The sequence below is a fragment of the Oncorhynchus gorbuscha genome, linkage group LG22, assembly GCF_021184085.1.
Source record: "Oncorhynchus gorbuscha isolate QuinsamMale2020 ecotype Even-year linkage group LG22, OgorEven_v1.0, whole genome shotgun sequence".
Taxonomy (NCBI): Eukaryota; Metazoa; Chordata; class Actinopteri; order Salmoniformes; family Salmonidae; genus Oncorhynchus; species Oncorhynchus gorbuscha.
The window spans coordinates 26679987-26692514 of NC_060194.1; the positions used below are offsets into that span (position 1 = coordinate 26679987).

Genomic DNA, 12528 nt, shown 5'->3' on the forward strand with positions numbered 1-12528 from the left:
ATTCACTCCTAGTGAAAATCCCCTGTCTTAGGTCAGTTAGGATCACCAATTTATTTTAAGAAAGTGAAATGTCAGAATAATAGTAGAGAGAATTATTTATTTCAGCTTTTATTTCTTCATCACATTCCCAGTGGGTCAGAAGTTTACATACACTCAATTAGTATTTGGTAGCATTGCCTTTAAATTGTTTAACTTGGGTCTAAAAAATTCAGGGGTAGTCTTACACAATCGTCCCACAATAACTTGGGTGAATTCTGGACCATTCCTCCTGACAGAACTGGTGTAACTGAGTCATGTTTGTTGGCGTCCTTGCTCGCACACGCTTTTTCAGTTCTGCCAGCAAATATTCTATAGGATTGAGGTCAGGGCTTTGTGTCTCTCGATGTGCAAAACTGATAGAGACATACCCCAAGTGACTTACAGCTGTAATCGTAGCGAAAGGTGGCGCTACAAAGTATTAACTTAAGGGGCCTGAATAATTTTGCACGCCCAATTTTTCAGTTTTTGATTTGTTAAAAAAGTTTGAAATATCCAATAAATGTTGTTCCACTTCAAGATTGTGTCCCACTTGTTGTTGATTCTTCACAAAAAAATACAGTTTTATATCTTTATGTTTGAAGCCTGAAATGTGGCAAAAGTTCGCAAAGTTCAAGGGGGCCGAATACTTTCGCAAGGAACTGTAATTGACAACTTTGGAAAGAAAACACTCTGACGTTTCAGTTTGCTACTGAGGAGAAACCCAACTGCCACGAAGGATTTATCATCGAATAGATATGTGAAAAACACCTTGAGGATGATTCTAAACAACGTTTGCCATGTTTCTGTCGATATTATGGAGTTAATTTGGAAAAGAGTTCGCGTTTTAATGACTTAATTTTCTTTCTTTTTTTACCCAAACGTGATGAAGAATGATGAAGAAAACGGACCGATTTGTCAACACAAATAATATTTTTTTTGTAAAAACAGAACATTTGCTATCTAACTGAGAGTCTTCTCATTGAAAACATCTGAAGTTCTTCAAAGGTAAATGATTTTATTTGAATGCTTTTCTGGTTTTTGTGAAAATGTTGCATGCTGAATGCCAGGCATAATCCTATGCTAGGCTATCAATACTGTTACACAAATGCTTGTTCAGCTATGTTTCAAAAGCATATTTTGAAAATCTGAGACGACAGTGTTGTTAACAAAAGGCTAAGCTTGAGAGCAAATAGATTTATTTAATTTCATTTGCGATTTTCATGAATAGTTAACGTTGCGTTATGCTAATGAGCTTGCGGATAGATTTACACTATCCTGGATACAGGTTTTTTTCGAAGCTAAATGTGACGCAGAAAACGGAGCGATTTGTCCTAAATAAATAATCTTTCAGGAAAAACTGAACATTTGCTATCTAACTGAGAGTCTCCTCATTGAAAACATCCGAAGTTCTTCAAAGGTAAATGATTTTATTTGAATGCTTTTCTGGTTTTTGTGAAAATGTTGCCTGCTGAATGCTAACGCTAAATGCTACGCTAAATGCTATGCTAGCTATCAATACTGTTACACAAATGCTTGTTTTGCTATGGTTGAGAAGCATATTTTGAAAATCTGAGATGACAGTGTTGTTAACAAAAGGCTAAGCTTGAGAGCTAGCATATTGATTTCATTTAATTTGCGATTTTCATGAATAGTTAATGTTGCATCATGGTAATGGGCCTGGTAGTGACCTGGTAGTTTGGTACCACGACAAGAAGACCTACCTCAACGTCAACATGACAAAGGAGCTGATCGTGAACTACAGGAAATGGAGGACTAAGCATGACCCCATCCACATCGACGGGACTGTAGTGGAGCGGGTCGTGAGCTATGAGTTCCTCTGTGTGTAAGGAATTAACATGGTCCACACACGTCAACACAGTAATGAGGAAGGCACGACAATGCCTTTTCCCCCTCCCGAGGCTAAAAATATTTGGCATGGCCCCTCAGATTCTCAAAAAGTTATACAACTGCACAATTCAGAGCATCTTGACTGGCTGCATCACCGCTTGGTATTGCAACTGCTCGGCATCTGACCGCAAGGCGCTACAGAGTGTAGTGTGTAGGACCCTGTACAGCACTGGGGCTGAGCTCCCTGCCATCCAGGACCTATATACCAGGCGGTGTCAGAGGAAAGCCCTAATAATTGTCAAAAACTCCAGCCACCCAAGTCATAGACTGTCTCTCTGCTACCGCACAGCAAGTGGTGCCGATGCACCAATTCTGGAACAATCAGGATCTTGAACAGCTCCTACCCCCAAGCCAATAGATTGCTAAATAGTCTGGGTAGCTATTTGGTTAATTATTTCACTATCTGCATTGACCCTTATTGCACTCTTTTGACTCATCACATACACTGTTGGCCACCGGACTATTTACATTGACATCTCCCCCCCCCCATTTGTTTTGAACACTGCTGCTACTCACTGTTTATTATCTATGCATAGTCACTTCACACCACCCTTCACACCATGTACAAATGACCTCAACAAACCTGTACCTCCACACGCTGACTCGGTACCGGTATTTAAAAAAAATATTTTCTTAACTCTTCTTGAACTGCACTGTTGGTTAAGGGCTTGTAAGTAAGCATTTCACGGTAAGGTTTACAATTGTTGTATTCGGTGCATGTGACAAATAAAGTTTGATTTGATACGGCTTACTATGTTATTATCGATCCTGTTGCCTAGTCACTTTACCCCTACCTACAGTATATGTAGCTACATACCTACCTCAATTACGTCATACTCTTGCACTTCAAATTTGTACTTGTACCTTGTGTACGTAGCCAAGTTATCTTTACTCATTCTGTATTTATTCCTTGTGTTATTATTTTTCTAATCATTATATATCATTTTTGCCTTCTCGGGAAAGGCCCGTAAGTAAGCATTTCACTGTTAGTCTACAGGACTAGTTAGCCTTCAATACAACAGACTATTGTGCAATAAACCAGGAGAGGACATCTCATTTCGATATTTTTATGATTTACTGTAGATTACTTGTTTTGATATGAGTAGCAATACAATTGTTTTTTTTTTAAATGTGTAGCTCATGAAGAGAATTGTGTTGACTGTGTCCTTGATTCCTTACTAGAACACCACAACAGACTGGTGAAGCAGGAGTGTTGAGCAAGCCAGGCCAGCTCTGTATTGACTACCCGTTACACTGAGTGAGCCCCTGAAAAACCGCACATCAACACTGGGAAAACATTTAAAAACATTGGCCCACTCTCAACATTTGGGAAAAAGTGACATTCCTAGGTTTATCTGTGGAAAGTAATACAGACAGACTTAGTAAACTTGCCATTGTCAGTGACTTTGGGAAGCTGAAGCATAGCAGAGAAGTTGTTATTGTAAGAACCGTGTTGATTCAATGGTTAAGGAATGGAGCTGGAAAAACACATTGAACATATAGGCTTTGAGTCAATCATAGACACTGACAAGATGTGGGGCGATGTGCATTGGACCTGTTATATAGTGAGGGCAATTTGGTAGGATAGTTTTTTTTCTTTTAGTGGCTGATTCATAGACAGAACACACGTTACATGACCAAAAGTATGTGGACACCTGCTCATTGAAAATCTCATTACAAAATCATGAGCATTAATATGGAGTTGGTCCCCCATTTGCTGCTATAACAGCCTCCACTCTTCTGGGAAGCCTTTCCACTAGATGTTGGAACATTGCTGGGACTAGCTTCCATTCAGCCACAAGAGCATTAGTGAGGTCGGGCACTGATGTTGGGCGATTAGGCCTGCCTCGCAGTCGTCATTCCAATTCATCCCGAGGGGGTTCGATAGGGTTGAGGTCAGGGCTCTGTGCAGGCCAACCAAGTTCTTCCGATTTCGACAAACCGTTTCTGTATGTACCTTCCTATGTCATTGTCATGCTGAAAAAGGAACGGGCCTTCCCCAAACCTTTGCCACAAAGTTGGAAGCAAAGAATCGTCTAGAACGTTACTATATGCTGTATGCTCTACCTTGTCACAACACAACTGATTGACTCAAACTCATTAACTTCTTGGATATAGGGGGCTCTCTTTTAATTCATGGATAAAAAAACGTTCCCGTTTTAAACAAGATATTTTGTCACGAAAAGATGCTCGCCTATGCATATAATTGACAGCTTTGGAAAGAAAACACTCTGACGTTTCCAAAACTGCAAAGATATTGTCTGTGAGTGCCACAGAACTAATGCTACAGGCGAAACCAAGATGAAATGTCATACAGGAAGTGCCCCAGATTTTGAATGTGCTGTGTTCCAATGTCTCCTTATATGGCTGTGTATGGGTCACTGTGTATATGGCTGTGTATGGGTCAATGAGCTTAGACTTTCTGGCATTTCCCCAAGGTGTCGACAGCATTGTGACGTATTTGTAGGCAAATCATTGGAAGATTGACCTTAAGAGACTACATCTACCAGGTGGCCGCTTGGTGTCCTCCGTTGCAATTATTGCGTAATCTCCAGCTGCGTGTATTTTTCGTTTGCTTCGAGGAGAAACACAGCTGCCACAAATGATTTATCATCGAATAGATATGTGGAAAACACCTTGAGGATTGATTCTAAACAACGTTTGCCATGTTTCTGTCGATATTATGGAGTTCATTTGGTAAAAGGTTTGGCGTTGTAGAGACTGCATTTTCAGATTTTTTTCTTAGCCAAACGTGATGAACAAAACGGAGCGATATCTCCTACACAAGTAATCTTTTTGGAAAAATTGAACATTTGCTATCTGAGAGTCAGCTCATTGAAAACATCCAAATTTCTTCAAAGGTCAATTATTTTATTTGAATGCTTTCCTTGTTTTTGTGAAAATGTTGCCTGCTGAATGCTAGGCTTAAAGCTATGCTAGCTATCAATACTCTTACACAAATGCTTGTATAGTTATGGTTGAAAAGCATATTTTGAAAATCTGAGATGACAGTGTTGTTAACAAAAGGCTAAGCTTGTGAGCCAATATATTTATTTAATTTCATTTGCGATTTTCATGAATAGTTAGCATTGCGTTATGGTAATGAGCTTGAGGCTATGATTACGCTCCCAGATACGGGATTGCTTGACGCTAGAGGTTAACCTCTTTCAGCTAGGGGGGGTCACTATTTTTATGTTTGGAAAAATAACGTTCCCAATGTAAACGGACTATTTAGGCATATAATTGACAGATTGGGATAGGAAACACACTACAGTTTCCAAAACTGTCAAAATATTGTCTGTGAGTATAACAGAACTGATATTGCAGGCGAAACCCTGAGGAAAATCAAACCAGGAAGTGCTCCATTTAAAGGGATGTCAACCAGCTTCCTTTTCCTATCACTTCCTCAAGGTGTCAACAGTCTTTAGACATAGTTTCAGGCTTTTATTTTGAAAAATAATGAGCGAGAAAGATAACATCGCGTCATTGTATGGCTGGGTGCCAGCATCATTTTGTAAGCGCAACAGAGCTTGGGCAGCCATTGCCTTTCCCTCTCCTACTGAAAAAGACAGTTGCGGTTGATATATTATCGATTATATATTTTTAAAACAACCTGAGGATTGATTATAAAAAACGTTTGACATGTTTCTATGGACATTACGGATACTATTTGGAATTTTCGTCTGTGTTGTCGTGACCGCTCTTTCCTGTGGATTTCTGAACATAACGCGCCAAACAAACGGAGGTATTTTGGATATAAAAATCGTTATGGAACAAAATGAACATTTATTGTGTAATTGGGAGTCTCGTGAGTGAAAACATCCGAAGATCATCGAAGGTAAACGATTAATTTGATTGCTTTTCTGATTTTCGTGACCAAGCTACTTTGATGCTAGGTGTTCATAATGTTTTGTCGAGCGATCAATAAACTTACACAAACACTTGGATTGCTTTGGCTGTAAAGCATATTTTCAAAATCTGACACGACAGGTAACAAAATGCTAAGCTGTGTTTTGCTATATTGCACTTGTGACTTCATGAATATAAATATTTTTGGTAATATTATTTGAATGTGACGCTATGCAATTCAGCGGTTGTTGATGACAATTATCCCGCTAAAGGGATGGGTAGAGTTAAGAATTAAGGAGGAAAGAAATTCCACAAATTAACTTTTACCAAAGCACACCTGTTAATTGAAATGCATTCCAGGTGACTAACTCATGAAGGTGGTTGAGAGAAGGCCAAGAGTGTACAGACATGTCATCAAGGCAAAGGGTAGCTACTTTGAAGAATCTCAAATATAAAATATATTTTGATTTGTTTAACACCTTTTTGGATACTATATGATTCCCTATGTGTTATATCATAGTTTTGATGTCTTCACTATTATTCTACAGTGTAGAAAATAGCAAAAATAAAGAAAAACCCTTGATGAGTAGGTGTGTCCAAACTTTTGACTGATACTGTATATATATATATATATATATATAAACAAATTGTTGCCTGTTTTACATGTTATTTTGGCATTAATACGTGTCACATATCAATTTGCAAGCAATCTTTGAGTTAATAAAGCTGCATACTAACATGGTCTCTTTTTACACTCTTGACTAAGGCAACTCCAAAATGCAAACGTTTCAGCCTAGCTCAGTGCTTTCTGTGGTGGTGGGGCAGCCAGCGGAATATACGGGGTTGGTAATGTTCTCTAGTTGCACTGGGATTGGCTCAGTGTTCAGTCACTCATGGGGACACTACTTCAATGCAAAATCCACGGGAAAAGCTTGCAAATTCAAGTGTTGCCATAGAGTTACATTAGAAGTGCCCATCCAAGAAGGCTCAAGGTCAATGACTACAGATAAAATTACATAAAATCACGTTATATCTACTACAGCTTTGATTGGACTCATCATGTGTCACGCCCTGATCTGTTTCACCTGTCTTTGTGCTTGTCTCCACCCACCTCCAGGTGTCCCTATTATCCCCTGTATATTTATACCTGTGTTCTGTCTGTTGCCAGTTCGTCTTGTTCATTCAAGATTACCAGCGTTTTTCCTGTCAGCGCCTATTGTTTCCCAGACTCTCTTTACTAGTCCTCGCCCGCCTGACCTCTCTGCCTGACCCTGAGCCTGCCTGCCGTCCTGTACCTTTGCTCCACCTCTGGATTACTGAACCTTGCCTGTCCCTGACCCTGAGTCGCCTGCCGTCCTGCACTTTAGCTCTACCCTGTATTTTCAACCCCTGCCTGCCTCAACCTGTCTTTGCCTGCCCCTGTTGCTACAATAAACAGTGTTACTTCAACAGTCTGCACCTGGGTCTTGCCTTGATCCCTGATATCATGTCAACATCATACTTTCAAAATATTAGCTAGCAAGCTAGAAAACCAGTCATCGTCATGAATCAAGTCGACAATCTACTGGCAAATCCTTTTCAATCCTTGTCATATGAAAATAAATTATAGATCAAATGTATCGGTGCTCATTGGCCATTGGACATAAACATATTACAACAAGTTGGAAATCGCAAAATCAACAATGAGTGGTTTGAAAGGATTTAGTGGTTGCAAAGCAATCACTAGCCCGCTATTCAGCGGAGTGGGTGTGTAGTCCAAGTCTGGGTTTAAGGGTCTCGTTTCCAAACTTTAAAGGATAAACATTCAACACCATTGGACAGAAAAAGTTGAATAAATTGGCCATGCTGTCAATCAAGCATGACTTCTGCCGCATTCAAAACAACTGGAAACTCAGAAATCTCAGACTTCAGTGAGTTCAATACAACTGGGAACTTGGAAAAATACGAGCTCCGACTGGGAAAATACATTTTGAACGGTCATCCAACACGGAATTCCAAGTTGGAAACTCGGGCCTCTTTCTAGAGCTCCGACCTAAATATCACAAACATCATGATTCGACCTTCCGAGTCCCCAGTTGTTTTGAAAGCACCATAAATCCAGAGAATGCCAGACTTTGATGACATAGTTTGATAACAAATTTGCCCACGAAGGACTGCCTCACAACCTTCCTGTTCAAGATGTGTCCAAAAATGTATTGTATGCTGCTGCATAAATGATGTAATATGCCAGGGAGATATGTATACTGTAGCTAAGATAGCAATACTAAGTGTATGTTGTGTAGTAAGTTGTTAGTAGCCCATGTGCCTCACCCTAATAATTTGGTCCCTTTCCCCCTCATAACTTAGCCTACTGTTCTGACCTTACATTTACATACATTTACATTTAAGTCATTTAGCAGACGCTCTTATCCAGAGCGACTTACAAATTGGTGCATTCACCTTATGACATCCAGTGGAACAGTCACTTTACGATAGTGCATCTAAATCTTAAAGGGGGGGGGGGGAATACTTATCCTTACTTATCCTTGTCTGCTTATATGCCCCCTTTATATGCCCCCTTTATTTATCCTAAGGTTCTAACTTGGTGTACAGGGAGAATACTGTAAGGAATTCCAATGTTTGTCTATGGAGATTGCATATATGTGTTCTCAATTTTATACACCTATCAGCAACGGGTGTGGCTGAAATAGTGGAATCCACTCATTTGAAAGGGTGTCCACATACTTTTGTATATATAGTGTAATCTACATCCACTTGGACCATGGCGGACCTGATTTGAAAGGTGATTTGAGGATTTCATTGAGGGACAAACAACATGCCTATCAAGGGGTGACCTCATCAAGGACATGGCTTGACATCTCGGAAAGGCAGAATTGCTGAATCTTGGCCTAATTCCTACATCACACACATGCACACGCACATCAACAAAGTAAATGTTTTTTGTACATCAATAAAGTGTGTTTATTACAAAATCTTAGATAATCCAACTTTACACTGTACAAGATACAACGTTGTTTACAGCTGTAGTAGTCATTTATTTACAAAGTTCTGCGTATCAAAGTGATGCGCTAAAAAGGCATTTTTCAATCACTGTAAGCATTTATAGAAGTAAGGCAAAATACTTGAAACTTGATGTATTTACATTTTTTCAGATCAAGGGAAAGTCATCATCCCTCTATCTAATGGTCATAGTCTACAGCATGGGAGTTGGAAACACTGTGATTCTACAGCTGCCACAGATGTTGCTAAGTCTGTACGTATTTGCAGAATACTGTTTTCTCTGTGTGTGTGTGTGTGTGTGTGTGTGTGTGTGTGTGTGTGTGTGTGTGTGTGTGTGTGTGTGTGTGTGTGTGTGTGTGTGTGTGTGTGTGTGTGTGTGTGTGTGTGTGTGTGTGGGTGTGTGTGTGTGTGTGTGTGTGTGTGTGTGTGTGTGTGTGTGTGTGTGTGTGTGTGTGTGTGTGTGTGTGTGTGTGTGTGTGTGTGTGTGTGTGTGTGTGTGTGTGTGTGTGTGTCACAGAGAATGTGTGAAGGAGCGAGCATACATATGTATGTGTTGGTGGTTGTGCGTAAGAGAGACTGTTCCAGGTTTGGCATTAACTAAAGTTCTATAGCCTACATCGGGGACTCAAGGATGAGGGCATCGCACTGTGGGTCAAAGCCAACGCACCTTACCCAATGCCTATTTTACCGACCTCCCTGTCCCTTCAAAGCCTTGGCTACAGCCTGCTGCGTGTAAAGCCGACACAGGACACACACCCCCACACATAATCCCTATCAGGGCAGAGCAATGGACGAATAACAAGCCTTGATCAATACACAACTCGACAAGTTCATGGATGCAAACAAAGCTATGTCTGACTGTGTGTGTGTTGCACCTGGTTCCCTACATTAGAAATGTAACACTAAGTGACTTACCCTTATGTAAAACCAGACCATTCTGGTTCTAAACAGTCTTACAAACAGCCATGATTATTTGTATGGATCCATGAGACTTAAAATATGTCATATGCAGTAAACCATATATCTTAACTATTGAGTGTTTGACCCCCCCCCTGACCATGACTGAAAATCCAGAAACCTAGACGGCGGTAGTGCTCCTTTTGTGAAGGACGAAGTACTAAACAACAGGATGTTAGAGGAGCTCATTGCTTTGGTCTACACTCGACAGGAAACCAGACCAGTCCAGACCAGCACTAACAGGTCATGCACTACTAAAGACATTGTGTCAAAAAAAAAAGAGATACTTTTTGAATGTATAAAAATGTGTATTTGTGCTATTTCATTTAAGATTTAAGGTCGAACACCCACATGCATACACACATATAAATACTTGTGTATGAATACACACATGCATGCATACCGTATTTACAGTACACGAAAACTAGCCTATTACACCTTGAAAGATGGAATGAATCCTTGGCATAATCAGAGAAGAAGACATAAAAAGTTCCGTCTTTTTATGTGGATAATACTGGGCTGTGCTTTGTGCATGTCCCCCTGTTGGGAATGTACACACACAGAGGGACAACACACTATCACCTGGCTGCCACACTCACTCATACTTCTGCTCATGTCACCAGGAGCCTGATGTTCCCATGCTGGAAGCTGGACATCTTCAGTTGATTGTGTTTGGTTGCAAACAGTGGCAAGTCACTATTTATGTAACAACAAACTCAATCAAGTCTGCGTGATTTTCTCGTGCAGCCATCCTAGGTGTGATTGTCCAGTTGTCCAGTCTGACCATCCTCAGAGACAGGTACCTCCTCGAGGAGCATTTGTGCAGTGGGCTGTCCCAGTATCCCAGTGTACCATTTACCCACAGGAGACCCTGGTTCAATCTTTAGTGGGACCCCCAGTGACTCCTGACGGATGTGATAGCCCAGGACGGGGAGGACTGGAACTCAAGTTTACAACAGTGCGGCACTTCTTCTCTCCACCTCCCTACACAGCCAATTCTTTCACCCGTTCCACCACCACTCCTCCCACATCTACATCTGTCTCCTCTTCATCCTCCTCTCCCAGTGTGGGCACACAGGGTGAGGGCAAGCATGGCATGGGGTGGATACTGACATTGACACTGGGGCTAGAGCTGCTGTTACCCGTGCCACCGAGGCTAACCATGCTGGCGCGAACTGTGAAGCTGGCGACAGAGTTGACACTGCCCAATTTGGTGGGAACGCTGGCCTTGCCGCAGGAGTGGGCACGGCGGTTCAGGCTGGCAGAGCGCACCACGGAGGAGGTGGTGGCGCAGCCCGCGCTGTGTACCTTGCCCTCCAGGAAATAGGTGAGCATCTCACCCTTACCCTTCACGCTAACCTTCCCCCGGCACACCAGGTCATAGTTATCCCCCAGGATACGGTACACATCCTCTGTTACCTGGGGGAGGAAAGGAGGGAGTGCGAGAGAAAGAGAGAGACAGGAAGGGAGAGGGAGAGAGAGAGAGAGGTTAAACCACTGTCATACAAATAGATTTACTCACCAACACCAATCTACTCCGGGCCAATCCTCAAGCCTCAAACATAACTCCTAATTTAATACGGTACCTGTATCTTGCCAGGGACTCCGGTGCTGTCCATGCGACTGGCCACGTTCACTGTGTTCCCCCAGATATCATACTGAGGCCTCCTGGCCCCGATCACCCCCGCCACCACCGGACCCACGTTGATACCCACTCTCAAGACAAAGTCGTTGTATGACTGGTAGTTGATTTCATCCAGCACATCAAACATCTCAATAGCATAGTCTGCAACTGTGCTCAGGTGATCATAGACAGATCTTTTGTCCTGTAGAAAGGAAGTAAGAATATATATACTGTATGTCATAATCACATTCATTCATTGTCCTTGTTATATTCATATTTTTTTATTTATTAATCAAACATGCGCAAGCATACACACACACGCAAACACACACACACGCACGCACGCACGCACGCACGCACGCACGCACGCACGCACGCACGCACGCACGCACACACACACACACACACACACACACACACACACACACACACACACACACACACACACACACACACACGCACACATACACACACACCTTTGTTCCGACGGTGGGGACTAGACCCACAGCTGCCATATAAGTGCTGCCAATGGTTTTGATCTTCTCAATGTCCTTATAGCAATCTTTATCCATGAGCTGAGGAAAAAGAAACAAGATGCACAGCCATACACAGAAGAATAGAACACATTCTCCCAGTTAAGTCGCAGCCGAAAGGGCCTCACCTCGTCAAAATCAGCGATGATTTCATTGAGTAGTCTCAGACACTCTACTCCCATGTTGTTCCCATCCAGCTCAATGTAGAAGTCATTGAAGTTGGGGATGGAAGCAAACAGCACTCCGACTTGGGCATAGGACTGGTAATACAGATCCTATAGGAGAACAGATAATCACCCTTAGGCCGTACATACAGTGCATTCGGAAAGTATTCAGACACCTTTACTTTTTCCACATTTTGTTACGTTACAGCCTTATTCTAAAATTGATTCAATAATTTTTTCCCCTCATCAATCTACACAAAATACCCTATAATGACAAAGCAAAAACAGGTTTTTAGAAATGTTTGCAAATGTATTACAAATAAAAAAACTAAAATATTACATTTACATAAGTATTCAGACCCTTTACTCTGTACTTTGTTGAAGCACCTTTGGCGCCGATTACAGACATTCAGAGACTTGTTATGAAGACACTTTTGTCTTGTCTTGTCTGTGTACTTAGGGTCGTTGTCCTGTT

At 41.5% G+C, this 12528-nt stretch overlaps 1 protein-coding gene across 2 annotated transcripts in view; it reads right to left on the reverse strand.

Moving 5' to 3' along the window:
- Positions 1-9166: 9166 nt before the first annotated feature.
- The window catches only part of LOC124010162 (adenylate cyclase type 1-like), a 74488-nt gene continuing 71126 nt past the window's right edge, over positions 9167-12528 (reverse strand). For both annotated transcript variants that reach the window (XM_046322547.1, XM_046322546.1), the window contains exons 16-19: positions 12018-12164; positions 11833-11931; positions 11319-11558; positions 9167-11151 (exon numbers count right to left, since the gene is read on the reverse strand). In XM_046322547.1, the coding sequence (XP_046178503.1) occupies positions 10717-11151; positions 11319-11558; positions 11833-11931; positions 12018-12164 (921 nt within the window). In that variant the 3' untranslated portion in view covers positions 9167-10716. The remainder of the gene's footprint in view (positions 11152-11318; positions 11559-11832; positions 11932-12017; positions 12165-12528) is intronic.